General features: G+C 44.3%; 1 protein-coding gene across 4 annotated transcripts in view; it reads left to right on the top strand.

Moving 5' to 3' along the window:
* The window catches only part of MACF1 (microtubule actin crosslinking factor 1), a 513108-nt gene that overhangs the window by 272391 nt on the left and 223716 nt on the right, over nt 1–17001 (top strand). For all 4 annotated transcript variants that reach the window (XM_029570961.1, XM_029570962.1, XM_029570959.1 and 1 more), the window contains 3 exons: nt 3991–4032; nt 7114–7334; nt 7928–8057. In XM_029570961.1, coding sequence (XP_029426821.1) covers nt 3991–4032; nt 7114–7334; nt 7928–8057 — 393 coding nt within the window. The remainder of the gene's footprint in view (nt 1–3990; nt 4033–7113; nt 7335–7927; nt 8058–17001) is intronic.

The raw sequence follows: 17001 nt of genomic DNA on the forward strand, positions 1-17001 counted from the left end.
TTTCGATTACTTCAAGGACCCACCGATCCGAAATAATTTTGGCTCATTCCTCAAGAAATAGGGACAGCCAACCACCTAAGTCTGGAATGGAGGAATAGGCTGGCCATATCTCATTGTGAGGACTTTGCAGCGGTTCCTTGATGGGTACCTTCTCGGAAGGGCTGTCTGCCCCGAAAGGAGTGAGACCACGCTGGAGACCTAGTGGAGGTGTTTCGTTGAAAAGCTCCACGCGGCTTGTTGTAACTGCACTGACCCTGGAAACGAAAGCGCAATGGAAAAAAAGAACATAAGAACATGCCATACTGGGTCAGACCAAGGGTCCATCAAGCCCAGCATCCTGTCTCCAACAGTGGCCAATCCAGGCCATAAGAACCTGGCAAGTACCCAAAAATTAAGTCTATTCCATGTTACTGTTGCTAATGGCAGTGGCTATTCTCTAAGTGAACTTAATAGCAGGTAATGGACTTCTCCTCCAAGAACTTATCCAATCCTTTTTTAAACACAGCTATACTAACTGCACTGACCACATCCTCTGGCGGCAAATTCCAGAGTTTAATTGTGCGTTGAGTGAAACAGAACTTCCTCCGATTAGTTTTAAATGTGCCCCATGCTAACTTCATGGAGTGTCCCCTAGTCTTTCTACTATCCGAAAGAGTAAATAACCGATTCACATCTACCCGTTCTAGACCTCTCATGATTTTAAACACCTCTATCATATCCCCCCTCAGTCGTCTCTTCTCCAAGCTGAAAAGTCCTAACCTCTTTAGTCTTTCCTCATAGGGGAGCTGTTCCATCCCCTTTATCATTTTGGTAGCCCTTCTCTGTACCTTCTCCATCGCAATTATATCTTTTTTGAGATGCGGCGACCAGAATTGTACACAGTATTCAAGGTGTGGTCTCACCTTGACTTAGACTTAGTTTTTGGGTACTTGCCAGGTTCTTAGGGCCTGGATTGGCCTCTGTTGGAAACAGGATGCTGGGCTTGATGGACCCTTGGTCTGACCCAGTATGGCATGTTCTTATGTTCTTATAAGAAATATAAGAATTTCTCCGGGTGTTGAGATTTTCGTACAGCGTACGTAACTAAGTTTAAAAGATATTTGTTCTTTGACGTCATTTTGAATATTCTAGTGTTAGTGTTATTTATTTTATTTATTTAAAACTTTTATATACCGGTATTAGTATGCAAACATCACACCGGTTAACATTGTAACTGAAAGACTGAAAATACAAATAACAGGGCGGGGACGAGGAGGGAGTAAATACATAGTGCAGGAAGAGTAGAAGGAGAGAAGAGATAAACTTTGAACAGTACCAGGTAACACAATTACTGGGACTATATACAATATTTACAAGAGGCTATAAACAATAAACAAGTGTTATGCCATTAGATCATAACAGCAACCCCCAGAACCTGTGTTGGAGCTGTGAAGTTTCTTTTACTTTGGGATGTATCATATTCTGAAACTCCTGCTGCCATATTGGGGTAAATCACAGTGCACAAGAATATTGGTGAACAGGCTTTCAGTGGTAGAAACTGGAGGGAATGGTGGTGGAGTGCTGAGAGTCCTATAGCTTCTGGCAGCAGAAGATGCTGTAGAGCAGGGGTCAGGAACCTTTTTGGCTGAGAGAGCCATAAACGCCACATATTTTAAAATGTAATTCCATGAGAGCCATACAATATGTTTAAAACTAAATACAAGTAAATGTGTGCATTTTATGTAAGATCACACTTTTAAAGTACAATAAGTCTCTGAAAATATTACACCAGGCCTTAAGACATCAATACATCTCCTATTAGGAAAACGGACCAAGTCAGGCTGCTATAGAGTCCTACACAGAAACTACACGCCAGCAGAAAACCTCACCTGAATCACGTGCTGTCCCTCACCTAACATAGAATAAAGAGACCAAAACGCATAACAAGAAGCATGCAGACAAAAACTGAATTGGAAACTGCAACAAGCCAGAGTCTCTGTATGCAGTGTAACAAAGGAAAAAAAGAAACATCACACATCCTTATAAAACAAATCAAGAAATATAAAATCATCAGCAGTAAAACTGTACTAACAAAAAGAACATATTTCGAAACAGCTGATGAGTGGAATATCCAATAATTAAAAACTCATATAAAACATTTCCAGATACCAACAAAATATTTCAAAATAGCAGACACAAAGATCCAGTAATGAAAAATAATAAGGATACAAAAATTTTTTTGCTCTGCATACCTGGGAACAGGTGTCCTGAGATTGTTCTGAATTAGCAGGAGGTGGGGTGGTTTGCTTGGAACTTTCTCCTCTCTCAGTCACATACCAGCGCTCTCTCTCACACTGGCTCTCAATGACACACCTATACACACATGCTCTCAGTCACTCACATATACAAATGTTTTTTCTCTCTCACTTATATAGGCTCTTAATTACACATTTACACACATGCTGTCTATCTTTTCACGCTTACACACACACAGGCTTTCAATCACATAAATACATGCTGTCTTTTTCTCTCACACACAGACTCTCATTCACATGCTTACAAACATGTCCTCTCTTTCTCTCATTTACACACAGGCTCTCAATCACATACTCACATGCTCCCTCACCTAAATCAGCTCTCAATCACACACAGACACACATGGTCTCTCTCTCTCATTTAAACACAGGCTCTCAATCACATACTCACATGCTCCCTCACCTAAATCAGCTCTCAATCACACAGACACACATGGTCTCTCTCTCTCATTTAAACACAGGCTCTCAATCACATACTCACATGCTCCATCACCTAAACCAGCTGTCAATCAGACACAGACACACATGATCTCTCTCTTTCTTATACACACAGGCTCTTAATCATACATACACATGATCTCTCTCACACACAAAGGATCTCAATCATACACACATACTCTTTCAAACAAACAGGTTTTCAATTACAAACTTACACATACAGGTTCCCAATAGTAAACTTACATTCATGCTCTCTCTCTCACAGGCAGGATCTCAATCACAGACATACTCTCTTTCACATATACAGGCTCTCAATCATTCACATACATGCAATCTCTCACACACACAGGATCTCAAACACACATGCTTGCTCGCTCATTCACTCTCTCTCCCCCCCCCCCCCCCGGGAACTCGCGGCAGCAGCAGCCACCTCCCAACGCTAACCTCCTTCATTTTCAGCCCTCGCGGAGGCGAAGGCGGAGTCCCATCGGCCGCGGTTGAAGATTTTCATTTTCCTCCGAGCCGCGCTGCAGTCTTCTTCCCGTCGGACACTAGCGTGCCTGCGCGGGTCTTCCCACGCAGGCACCCGATGCTCTCCACTTCCTCTTCCGGGCCGCGGGAAGAAGAGAGCACCGGCGTGCTCTCTTCTTCCCGCGGCCCGGAAGAGGAAGTGGAGAGCATCGGGTGCCTGCGCGATGACTCCAGCGCTGGCACCCGGCTGACACCCGATGACTCCCGCGCAGGTACCCGGATGACTCCAGTCGGCGTGCTCTCTTCTCCTCCCCCCCGCGGCCCGGAAGAGGAAGTGGTGAGCATCGGGTGCCTGCGCGGAAGAAGAGACCACGCTAGTGTGGTCTCTTCTTCCCGCGCAGGCACCCGATGCTCTCCACTTCCTCTTCCGGGCCGCGGGGGGGGGGGGGGGAGGAGAAGAGAGCACGCCGGTGCCGCTGACTCCAGCTGTCCTGCCGCGTTCCGCCCGGGCTGACAGCATTTTAAGCCCGGGCAGCGGAGGACCGGGGAGCAGCTGGGTCAGCGGGGAACCGCGAAGTATGGCGACACTTGTCTGCGAGCCAGATGCAGCCCTCAAAAGAGCCATATCTGGCTCGCGAGCCATGGGTTCCCGACCCCTGCTGTAGAGAATGGTGTAGCTGGAACAACTGAGGCAGTGTGCACTGTAGAGAACGCTTGTTGTCTTGTATATGCTGCTAGTCCTGGTTTGCTTCTCTGTTTTGCTGAAGTTCTGTATTTCCCATTACAGGAAGCACTGCAGACAGTGTAAATGGATACCATGCCTGCAAAGGTGAGAGCACAGTATGTCCTTAGTCTTACTACCTCTGCACATGCACAGCCTTCCGAATATCTGTACATCAAAATCTGCTAGCATTTGCATCCTGTTTGCTCTGAAAGTAACAAGATTTCATACAGGAAGCATGAAATGGGTGCACACATGGTGCAATGTAACATGATGAGATGACATTCCTTGCACTCTTTTATAAAAAGAAATGAACAAAATCCACTACATTCTTAAATAATTTGTGGGTGTTTTTATTTTTAAGAATATGAAAAAAATCAAGGAAAAATCCAATACTGTGCTGAAAAAGGCTTCTGGGAAACAAATCTACAGCATTAGCTCAAATCTTTGCTAGACACAAACACTGAAGATAAAAAAGAAAGAACAGAATACGCCCAAAAAACCTTTGAGGTAGATTTTGGAAAGGATTTCTACGGATTCTTTTAAGTTAGCCGGATAAACCCTGTGATGTGAATTTCCTCAGCAAAGTTTTTCCTGGGTCATTACAATCTAAATGTAGCCAGATAGAGCAGGGGGCATTCCAGGGGCAAGGCTGACATTACCTTGGCTAGTACCGATTTTAGTACTAGCCAGATGAACTTAGCTGGGTAAGTGAGGTCAGAAACACCTCTGTCCTAAAGTTACCCTAGTAGCCTCAACTGGATATAATCAGTGGCAGAATTGTCCAGATAAGTTACCCAAGTAACTATAACTGGGTACAATCAGTGGCAGACTTATCCAGCTAAGTTACCCGTAACTATAACTGGGTGCAATCAGTGGCAGACTTATCCAGCTAAGTTACCCGTAACTATAACTGGGTACAATCAGTGGCAGACTTATCCAGCTAAGTTACCCGAGTAACAATAACTGGGTACAATCAGTGGCAGACTTATCCAGCTAAGTTACCCGTAACTATAACTGGGTGCAATCAGTGGCAGACTTATCCAGCTAAGTTACCCGAGTAACTATAACTGGGTGCAATCAGTGGCAGACTTATCCAGCTAAGTTACCCGTAACTATAACTGGGTGCAATCAGTGGCAGACTTATCCAGCTAAGTTACCCGTAACTATAACTGGGTACAATCAGTGGCAGACTTATCCAGCTAAGTTACCCAAGTAACTATAACTGGGTACAATCAGTGGCAGACTTATCCAGCTAAGTTACCCGTAACTATAACTGGGTACAATCAGTGGCAGACTTATCCAGCTAAGTTACCCGTAACTATAACTGGGTACAATCAATGGCAGACTTATCCAGCTAAGTTACCCGTAACTATAACTGGGTACAATCAATGGCAGACTTATCCAGCTAAGTTACCCGAGTAACTATAACTGGGTGCAATCAGTGGCAGACTTATCCAGCTAAGTTACCCGAGTAACTATAACTGGGTGCAATCAGTGGCAGACTTATCCTGCTAAGTTACCCGAGTAACTATAACTGGGTGCAATCAGTGGCAGACTTATCCAGCTAAGTTACCCGAGTAACAATAACTGGGTACAATCAGTGGCAGACTTATCCAGCTAAGTTACCCGAGTAACTATAACTGGGTACAATCAGTGGCAGACTTATCCAGCTAAGTTACCCGAGTAACAATAACTGGGTACAATCAGTGGCAGACTTATCCAGCTAAGTTACCCGAGTAACTATAACTGGGTGCAATCAGTGGCAGACTTATCCAGCTAAGTTACCCGAGTAACAATAACTGGGTACAATCAGTGGCAGACTTATCCAGCTAAGTTACCCGTAACTATAACTGGGTACAATCAATGGCAGACTTATCCAGCTAAGTTACCCGAGTAACTATAACTGGGTGCAATCAGTGGCAGACGTATCCAGCTAAGTTACCCGAGTAACTATAACTGGGTGCAATCAGTGGCAGACTTATCCAGCTAAGTTACCAGAGTAACTATAACTGGGTGCAATCAGTGGCAGACTTATCCAGCTAAGTTGCCGAGTAACAATAACTGGGTACAGTCAATGGCAGACTTATCCAGCTAAGTAATTATAACTGGGTACAATCAATGGCAGACTTATCCAGCTAAGTTACCCGAGTAACTATAACTGGGTGCAATCAATGGCAGACTTATCCAGCTAAGTTACCCGAGTAACTATAACTGGGTACAATCAATGGCAGACTTATCCAGCTAAGTTACCCGAGTAACTATAACTGGGTGCAATCAGTGGCAGACTTATCCAGCTGAGTTACCCGAGTAACTATAACTGGGTGCAATCAGTGGCAGACTTATCCAGCTAAGTAATTGTAATTGGGTGCAATCAGTGGCAGACTTATCCAGCTAAGTAATTATAACTGGGTGCAATCAATGGCAGACTTATCCAGCTAAGTTACCCGAGTAACTATAACTGGGTGCAATCAGTGGCAGACTTATCCAGCTAAGTTACCCGAGTAACTATAACTGGGTACAGTCAATGGCAGACTTATCCAGCTAAGTAATTATAACTGGGTGCAATCAGTGGCAGACTTATCCAGCTAAGTTGCCGAGTAACAATAACTGGGTACAATCAATGGCAGACTTATCCAGCTAAGTAATTATAACTGGGTGCAATCAATGGCAGACTTATCCAGCTAAGTTGCCGAGTAACAATAACTGGGTACAATCAATGGCAGACTTATCCAGCTAAGTAATTATAACTGGGTGCAATCAATGGCAGACTTATCCAGCTAAGTTGCCGAGTAACAATAACTGGGTACAATCAATGGCAGACTTATCCAGCTAAGTAATTATAACTGGGTACAATCAATGGCAGACTTATCCAGCTAAGTGCCACTGAGCATCAATTTCTTTATTGCGCAAAACAGATCAAACAGCTGTGTTGAGGTGCAATATTAAATTACAGCTTATTCTCTAAAGAAAATATTTACTACTTGGTCAAGACAGAGTAGCAGATAGACTGGAGATGTTATCTTCTTCTGAGAGTAAGGTGTAAGTTAGGAGTCCCCTTTGAATTTCTTCTTGTAAGACAGAAAGCTAAAGCCTTGTAGATGGTGACTGATGTGTAGGTAAGACATGGTTAACAACAGCAAACATTGTTTGGATTAAGATTGCTCTGCCTCTCCATTGCTGTGCTAGATTTGACTGAGATCCAGTGTGATACATCCGATGTGATTCAGAGGTACGAGGGCCTTGGCAAACTATTACAAGACCGTAAGAAGCAAATGTCTGCCTGGCTGGACAGGATGCGCGAGGTTCACCAGGAGGCATCTGTGGTATTGAGATGGCTGGAGTCAAAGGAACAAGCACTGTCTGCACTGGTCACAACCCCCAGCAGAACACAAGCAGAGCAAAACAAGGTAGAAAGCAAGATCTTCTGACACACGAGCCGGTATGAGAGCGCAACATGTAGTTCTGATGACGAGGCTTGTGGGGTTCCCTTAGAAGGAGATACTTCACTGTTTCCCAGGTCCAATATGATTACAACTTGGTAGAAACAAAAAAGCCAGGGGAGCAGTGGCATTTTAGTTTTTGAAAGAAAAGCTTTTTCTGTGTCATGTGAACTTTGTTTTTGTGTTTTAGTGTAGTAGGGACACTTGAGTTAGCAATTTGATCCTTATTCAGAATAATGTGTGACTGGAGGTGGGATGTCACCTCTTTACCCTACAGCCTCTATGACTATGTACAGTACAGTCAGATGCTTGCAACTTTAGTCATTACTGTAGTCTAGTAAAGAAGCTTTGACAGGTTAGATTTCAAATTATAAAGGTGGGTTTTACTTGACAAATGTACAGCATGAGAAATGGCATGCCAGTCCTCCTTAAATAAGAACTAACCTAGTTGTATGATAGTTCTTTAGTCCAGGGGAAGCAAAGTGTTTCTTTAATGAATGCTGTACATTCTCATGTCTTTCCTCCTCTCAGAACATTTATGCTCTCTCTTTCCCATGTAGGCTTTCCTATCTGAACTTGAACAGAATTCTAAGATGGTTCAGAAATTAAAAGAAGCATTAATGAACTTAATACAAAATCATTCCAAGTCCCCGGAGGCCGAGAACTGGAAGGAGATGCTGGAGGATCTCAGTAAGTAACCATAAGTTTTCTGTGATTAGGTAGCAAACAGAGGGGTGGTAGGAGAAGACAGAAGAGAGTAGTATAAGAAAGTAAAAAAATGTCCTCGTGCTTTTACTATAAAACAGGAAGAGACCTGTCAAACATGACAAGCAGGGTCCAGGCTCCATGTGACTCGACTGCTTGCTGCTGCTATTCCCTGCTGCCTGTGTGTCTTCTGGGATGGACATCCCCACCAGTGGCACAGCAGAATCTCCCAGCCACACAGTGAGGAGCGCTACCACCACTGACTCCTCCCGTGCCAGAAAACTCATACTGCTCTCTACTGACCCTGACAGTATGAACTGCTTTTTTTTTAATCAGACAATCTCCTGGCAGTTAAAATACACAAAATCATCATGGTTCCTTGCTTTCATGGCTCCTTTTGGGCTTCCAGCTTAATCAGAACCAAGAGCCTTCCTTGGGAACTTTCTCCGATTTTATTACTTAGTCATCCTGCAGTTGCTGGAATTCCCTCCCCCAGGGCTTGTGAGCACTTCCTCTGCAGCATTCTTGGCCCTGACCAACCCAGGTCTCTCCACATGGCAGTGCACAGCCTCTGTGCCACTGGGCTAGAGCAGTACCTCCATTATGCAGAGGCAAAACTGGCAATGCTTTCTGAATATTATCAAAAGAAATAAGATTGCTTGCTCTATAATCTAGTAGCATTGCCATGTACTAGGGATGTGCATTCATTACATCCGTTTTGTTGGGTACACGTGTACCTTGCCGACTTTCTAGCATGTATGTATCTTGTTACTAAAACTACATGCATATTCTCTATTTTTGGCATGTACTAAAAAGTTGGTAAGATACACATGTACCCACCGAAACGGATGAGATGAATGTACATCCCTACCACACACTCCACCTTCTAAACTTCATTCTGCATTTGATATTGACGATACATCATTTGCTTGCTAGTGGTTCCCACTTTAACACTCCAGGGCAATGATGTAAGGAGCACAGAGCTCCATTCACTGGCAATGTTAATACGTCAGGCGGGTATTGCCAGTTGCTCCTCATGGCTGGATCTGTATCTGTAATTAAGAACTGTCTTAAGTCATTGTGGTGACTTTTTCACCTTAATATGAAAGCAGTGTCTGGAGCAGGTGAATTTGCTGCATATCTGAAGAGAATTGGGGACAGATCCTGCAAATATAGATTGATCTAATTGTTTTATTAAAGACAGTTTCCTTGTACGTATCTAGATCTGTCCAGACCCCTGGGTTTTGCCTCCCTGCCAGCAGATGGAGACAGAGTTTCACAGACGCTGTACATAAACAATGTGCCACCTGTCTCCAGTAGATGGTGTAAAACCTGCAGTCTGGAGAAAGAGAAAAAAAAAAGATGATAAGCAAAATTTCTGAATCACCTAGGGGGTTATGAGGTCCTGTTGGGGCCATTCCCCCCTGGTTTGAGGTGGACAAGTTGGTGACCATTCTGATAGCTAGGTCCGGAGGTTTGTGGGGTGGACATCTGTCCGTCCAGATCCTTCATTTCCCTTGAGACAGCGGTGGAACCTAAGAACATGCCATACTGGGTCAGACCAAGGGTCCATCAAGCCCAGCATCCTGTTTCCAACAGTGGCCAATCCAGGCCACAAGAACCTGGCAAGTACCCAAAAACTAAGTCTATTCCATGTTACCATTGCTAATGGCAGTGGCTATTCTCTAAGTGAACTTAATAGCAGGTAATGGACTTCTCCTCCAAGAACTTATCCAATCCTTTTTTAAACACAGCTATACTAACTGCACTAACCACATCCTCTGGCAACAAATTCCAGAGTTTAATTGTGCGTTGAGTGAAAAAGAACTTTCCTCATAGGGGAGCTGTTCCATTCCCCTTATCATTTTAGTTGCCCTTCTCTATACCTTCTCCATCGCAATTATATCTTTTTTGAGATGTGGTGACCAGAATTGTACACAGTATTCAAGGTGTGGTCTCACCATGGAGCGATACAGAGGCATTATGACATTTTCCGTTTTATTTTCCATTCCCTTCCTAATAATTCCCAACATTCTGTTTGCTTTTTTGACTGCCGCAGCACACTGAGCCGACTATTTCAGTGTATTATCCACTATGACGCCTAGATCTCTTTCCTGGGTGGTAGCTCCTAATATGGGACATAACATTGTGTAAGTTCTGTATGGGTTATTTTTCCCTATATGCATCACCGTGCACTTGTCCACGTTAAATTTCATCTGCCATTTGGATGCCCAATCTTCCAGTCTTGCAAGGTCCTCCTGTAATGTATCACAATCTGCTTGTAATTTAACTACTCTGAACAATTTTGTATCATCCGCAAATTTGATAACCACACTCGTCGTATTCCTTTCCAGATCATTTATAAATATATTGAAAAGTAAGGGTCCCAATACCAGATCCCTGAGGCACTCCACTGTCCACTCCCTACCACTGAGAAAATTGCCCATTTAATTCTACTCTCTGTTTCCTGTCTTTTAGCCAGTTTGCAATCCATGAAAGGACATCGCCTCCTATCCCATGACTTTTTACTTTTCCTAGAAGCCTCTCATGAGGAACTTTATCAAATGCCTTCTGAAAATCCAAGTATACTCCATCTACCGGTTCACTTTTATCCACATGTTTATTAACTCCTTCAAAAAAGTGAAGCAGATTTGTGAGGCAAGACTTGCCCTGGGTAAAGCCATGCTGACTTTGTTCCATTAAACCATGTCTTTCTATATGTTCTGTGATTTTGATGTTTAGAACACTTTCCACTATTTTTCCTGGCACTGAAGTCAGGCTAACCGGTCTGTAGTTTCCCAGATCACCCCTGGAGCCCTTTTTAAATATTGGGGTTACATTTGCTATCCTCCAGTTTTCAGTACAATGGATGATTTTAATGATAGGTTACAAATTTTTACTAATAGGTCTGAAATTTCTGCTGGCAGTTCGGCACTGCAAGCCCAGTGGAGCAGAGAGGTTTCCCTTTTTTATATGGCTTGTCCTGGGCTGGGTCGCTAAAGTTTGGTGAAAGGAGATGGATATAGCCAGTGGTCTGGCTCTTTTCTGATCTGCCATGAAGCCTGTGCTCCTGGAACCTGAACATCTGCACCGAAGGAAAGTATTGGTTTCTATGTGTCTTTATATGTTCTCAGAGAGTAAAAAAAGAAAAGAGAGAGAGAGAACAAGGAATCTGTGTAGCAGCGGAGTTCCAGAGGGAGAAGCTACCTTAGCAGCTTGGGGAGCTTCGTGATGAGGTTTTTCAGCAGCTTCTCTGACTGCAGAAGAGACCGGGTGTTCGCTCCATGGCGCTGAGGAACTGTTCCTCTGCTTTCTGTTCTGTTGAGGTGCTGGCGGTACCAGGGGAGGAACAGCGTGTGCATGCAGCAAAAGTGGCTTGGCGATTGGGGTCTGCATCAAGCATGACCACACTGGTGGAGTGAGCCTCATGGGTGACGGGGTCTAGCACTGAGGCTTTCCCCATCAGCGCGGAAACAGCAGCCATTTTTTATTGCCTGGCAGCGTCAGCAGGAGAGGCAGGGGAATCCCGTCCTCGACTGTTGCCAGTGGTTCCCTGTCCTGCAGAGAGGCACTTGCACTGAGGAGAGGAGTCTCTAGTTCTGGTAGAGGTCTCCTGCCGGTTTTATTTTGCTTATGTCAAAGCGTCTTTAGCGGGATGCTGGCTCTTGGCCCCAGTCTCCATGGATTCTCGGCCAGTTAAGAGGCTTAAGCTGTTGAGGAGCTCTTCAGGCTGATTTTCGATGCCAAATGTTAAATGGATCTGGGCCTAAATGCGCTGAAGGTACAGGCAGGCTTTGCTTAGTCGTGTGGTAGGCCGCAGCAGCGGTTCTTTTCCTGCGTGCGTAGGCATGGCCATGTGGCGGTTGCATGTGCAGGGACCTGTGCATAAGGCCGCAGTCTAGATTTAAGCGGATACGTCCGTGATCTAGACTTGAGCGCATATTTGCTTGGGTACTTGTATAGAACAGGGTTGTATGCGAACGAGTGTGTATTTGCGCATATGACCGCGACTTAGTCTTGAGCACATATTTGCACGCGTCCTGGAGGGGTATGCGTGTATGCCCGGGTGGCATTGGTGTGCGCACAGGAGGCTGCCTAGAGCCAAAATTCAGGACAGCTAGGTGTCGGGGACAAACAGGTCCAAGCACCTTGCTATTTCTGAGGCTTGCCATCTGATAGCAATTCAGTCCTCACTCTCTGTTTAGAAACTCAAAGCAATTTGACTACTACAGCTTTTGCCCATGTTGGGACATCCCCTCAGCCTATGGTGTCTCTAGAGGAGAATGGAGTGGGAGGTGAGGCAATGGTCAGTTCTGTTCCTTCTTTGTTCCCAAGGGCAGACGTTTCCCCGAGAGAGAGAGGTTGGAGAGAGCAAGTTTGGGCTTATGGGCTCCGGTATAGATCCATCTTTCTTTTCCTGGGCGGAATGTTTCCAGGGCCTGCAGACCTTTCTGCAGGGGTGCCCAGCAAAGGCGAAGCAGCCTATTATGTTGGGATCGCATGCTCGGGCCTCCCATTTGTCAATCATGGCAGACACATGTCAGAGGGATGCTGTCCCTGGTAATGTTCAAGGGGGTGTGGATCATGAGACAATGGAAGATTCCCATAGGGAATTGGCTTTCTTACCTCTAGAAGAGGGAGAAATTGCATATGATTGAGAGCCACTTCGGACTCTGCTCAGATTTTTTTCTTTTTTCACAGAGATGTCTTGCTGAGTTTGTTGGCTCAGACCCTGAACATGCTTAGTGTGGTTGGAGGTCAATTTTAAGTTAAATGTCCTGTTTCTTTTCCCTCCGATTCCAATTCAAAAGATATTGGATTTAAAGAAGGTAAACTGTGAGGTCCAACTCAGAGGTCCATCATAGCGGTAGTACGCAAGGGAGATTTCTTGGCATTTCTTGCCTTGATAGAGGCGTATCTGCACATAGCCATCAGGCTGGAGCACCAGAGATTTCAGAGGTTCATGGTTCTAAGGAAACATTTTTGGTTTCCAGCCCTTCCCTTCAACTGGTGATGGCTCCATGTACCTTTATAAAAGTAATGGTAGTGAGGGCGGCCGCATTGTAAAAGGAGGGTGTGTTGGTGTAACTGTATCTGGATGACTGGCTCATTTGTGCGAAATCAGAGGACCTCTGTCAACAATCAGTACAAAAGGTATCGATGCGCTTGAAGTCTCTAGGATGGGTGGTGAACCTAGCAACGAGCCATTTAGTCTTCTTTCAAACTCTGGAGTATCTGGGAGCTCAGGTTGACACACTGAGAGTATTTCTCATGGAGAGAGAGTGCTGAAATTGCAAAGTCATATTAGGCTTCTGCTAGAGCTCTCAGTGCCCAGGGTCTGGGACTATTTTTAGGTCCTGGCTTCTATGGCATTGACATTGGAATTAATGCATTGGGCATTAGAACATATGCGGCTTCTGCAGGGAACTCTTCTCGCCTGCTAGAATCCATTATTGGAAGAGTTCCATCTTCCTCTTTCATTAGAGAGGAAAGCCAGAGGCAGCAGTCTTTCGTGGTGGTTTACTCGCACCAATCTCGAGCATGGTGTGGAATTGGAAATTCCAAATTGGATAATAGTCACCACCGTTGCAAGCTTCTCTGGATGGAGGACAGCGTGGCAAGATCAGTCAGCACAAGGCCAGTGGTTGAGACAGGAGGCCTCCTGGCCTATCAATCGGTTTGAAATGAGAGCAGTGCATTTTGCATTGCTTGCCTGTCTGCCAAGGTTATGTAGCCATCCAGTACAGATCCTATCAGACAATGTGGCAACAGTAGTCTACATCAACCATCAAGGCGGAATCAAGAATCAGGCAGTGGCTCGAGAGGCCCCAGAGTTAATACTCTGGGAAGAGCAGCACTTGGAACGGCTGGCCACCTCTCACATCACTGGAGTGAACAACATTCTCGCTGATTTTATCAAATCCGATAAATTTAGACCCCAGGGAATGGGAGTTGTCAGAGGCAGTGATGTGTCTCATCCACGGAAGATGGGAGTAACCTGACCAAAGATCACCAAGGTATAGCGGTTTTACAGCCGCTGAACAGAATATGGTACAAATGAATCAGAGCTCTGGTGCTGCTATGGCTCAAGGGATTCTTCGTCTTCCTTCCCATGGCCTCTGGTGGACACGGTGGATAGAGAAACATACAGGCAAAGGTGATCCTGGTAGCTCCAGAATGGTCACATAGACCATGCTTCCCAGATCTGATCAACATGGCCATAGATGGGCCCCTCAGGTTTGGACATTGGTCAACTGTTTTCCACCAGGGCCTAATATTTTTGGGTCAGGCGGCTCACTTCTGTCTCTTGGCTTCACTTCTGAGAGGAGACATCTGAGATGGGATATTCCGAAGCAGTTATTTCCACATTGCAGGCTAGGCAATCTTCTACATCCTTGATGTATGTGTGAAATTGCAGGATCTTTGACTCCTAGTCTGCTGCTGTTGGAGTACAGCCTCAGCCTGTTCAGGCTATGGTGTCATATATTTTGGTTTTTCTACAGAAATGTTCTGGTCAAGGGATTGGCCTTTAACTCTCTGAGAGTCCAGGTAGTGACACTAGGTTGTCTCCGGGGTAAGGTGCAAGGGTATCCTCTGTCCGGATGTTATACAGTTCCTTCAGGGAGCTAAGAACTTGTGTCATCAGATGCAGAACATTTGTCAGTCTTGGAATCTGAATCTAATCCCTAGAGGATTGTGAGAGACTCTGAACCACTAAAGAGAGCTACGGTTAAGGACTTGACTCTTAAAGTGGTTTTCTTGGAGGTGGTTTGTTCAGCCAGGAGAATTTCGGAGCTCCAGGCATTCTGTTGAGATCCCTTCCTACAGATGTCTGATTCGGGGGTATCTTTATGCATGGTACCTTCTTTTCTGCTTCCATGTGCTTTAGTTAGTATTCTACAAGCTGAACTCTCCAGGTCCCACCCGAGTTAAGGAGAGCTTAGGTACATCCCAGGAATCTGGACTGATCTGGGTATGTACAGGGAAAGGAAAATTGGTTCCTACCTGCTAAGTTTTGTTCCTGTAGTACCACAAATCAGTCCAGAGACCCACCTATTTACTGGGGGAGCCCACTGCTCGTACTGTCGCTTTGTATATAATGCGAGGAGTTGGAGGTTTTTCAATGCTGATCGCTTATGTTAAATTTGGGAAATGAGTTTTCCATTGTCTTTTTGGGCAACTTCACCTTCTTCCGGCTTGTTGGAAGGGAGCGAGTTTGCTTAGAAATTTAAGGTTGTTGCTGTCATCTTAGCTTGGGTACAGGTCAATACCGAGGGACTGCAGGTGGCACACTGGGTTATGTACAGTGTCAGTGAAACTTTCTCTGTCTTCATCTGCTGGAAGGGAGGCAAAACCCAGGAGACTGGACTGATCTGTGGTACTACAGGAATGAAAATTAGCAAGCAAGAACCAATTTTCCTTTGATCAAGTGGGGCTATGGTGATGAATTTTCAGAGGATGCTATTCGGTGATTTATTTTTGCCCCAGAGTGGAACAGTGCCATGCTTCAGATAATGAGTTGATAGTTTTATTTGGGAAGAAATGGTTTGCATAAGAATAGGTAGTAAAATCAATGAACACTGTAAGGAGGAAATCTAATTTAATATCGAGCGCCTTAACACTTTGTCACCGAGCACTTATCTCCCACCAGCTCATGCTTCACATTGAAATGATTGTGCTCTTACAGAGCATAAATCAGAAAACTGGCTTAATTATTGGTATGAAACTTATTGCAAAACTATTTAGGATAACATACTAGACCAGCATTTCCCAAATGTGGCCACTGTAGGTGAAGGACTCCGCTAACAGCTGAGAATGTTAGACAACTTGTTAATGTGACCACTAGCAAGATCTGGTGGCTGCATTCTGAGATGACCAAAAATGTGTAAGAACCATGACTTAGAAGTGATAACCTGAGAGAAGCACTGGGCTGAGAACCAGGAGATCCCTAGTTTGTTGACTTGCATAGATTAATTAAACTGTTCATGTCATCTCAAGGATAACTCCCAGACTCTTCACTTGGGCAAGACCAGGAATGGAAGTATTTTCAAACAAAAAGGAGGGAGGAATTGTTAATCTATCAGAACGCTGTAGAACCATGACTTCCGTCGTACTGACATTTAGGACCAACATGTTATGAGCCAACCAATGTTTGACCGCTGACATACAAATCAAAACTGAATCGAAAGTTTCACTCCAAGAAGGTGGTAACAGTAGAAAATACTGTATCTTATCGGCATATAAGCCGAAGCCCTTACATAGGCCAGCCGCAGGTTGCACAAAGATTTATTTATTTATTTAGAACTTTTCTATACCGACTTTCCAGTAACAGAATTACTGATCAATTCGGTTTACATTTTGAACAATAACAGTGACAAGTAAATGTCTTACAAAGAACAGGTATAAATAACTAGGAAATAAATATATGGGGTTAATAACAAAGAGATATAATATACATAGCCTAAGTAGGCAGAGTTTTGGACTGCCAAGGAGTTGAAGTTGAATTGCATAATTCTTTAGAGAATTCTTTAGAGAATTCTTTGTGTTGTTCTTAGGGTATTCATAGAGGGTTCAAAGAATTTTTTAGAGTTGTACTTGTCTGGTTCTTGTGTAGTTCTCTTGTAGGTTATTGAAAATAACTGAGTATCTTAAATAGTTCTCTTTATAAATAGTTCTCTTTATAATTCCATTGGAAATGACGTAAAGGGGACCTTGGCAGAGATAATTCAGCAGACTGATGTTATGGAAAAGCTTGGTGGAAGAGCCAAGTCTTAAGTCTTTTTTTGAAGATAATGTGGCATTGCACTGATTTGAGTTCTGGCGGGAGCGTATTCCAGAGTTTGGGACCAGCTGTGGAGAATGCTCTTTTGCTTAACGTTTATTTCATTGGTGGTATCTGGAGATTGTTTCTGTAGGCTTGTCTCACTGG

Source organism: Rhinatrema bivittatum, chromosome 11 (genome assembly GCF_901001135.1).
Source record: "Rhinatrema bivittatum chromosome 11, aRhiBiv1.1, whole genome shotgun sequence".
In the NCBI taxonomy this organism is placed as follows: Eukaryota; Metazoa; Chordata; class Amphibia; order Gymnophiona; family Rhinatrematidae; genus Rhinatrema; species Rhinatrema bivittatum.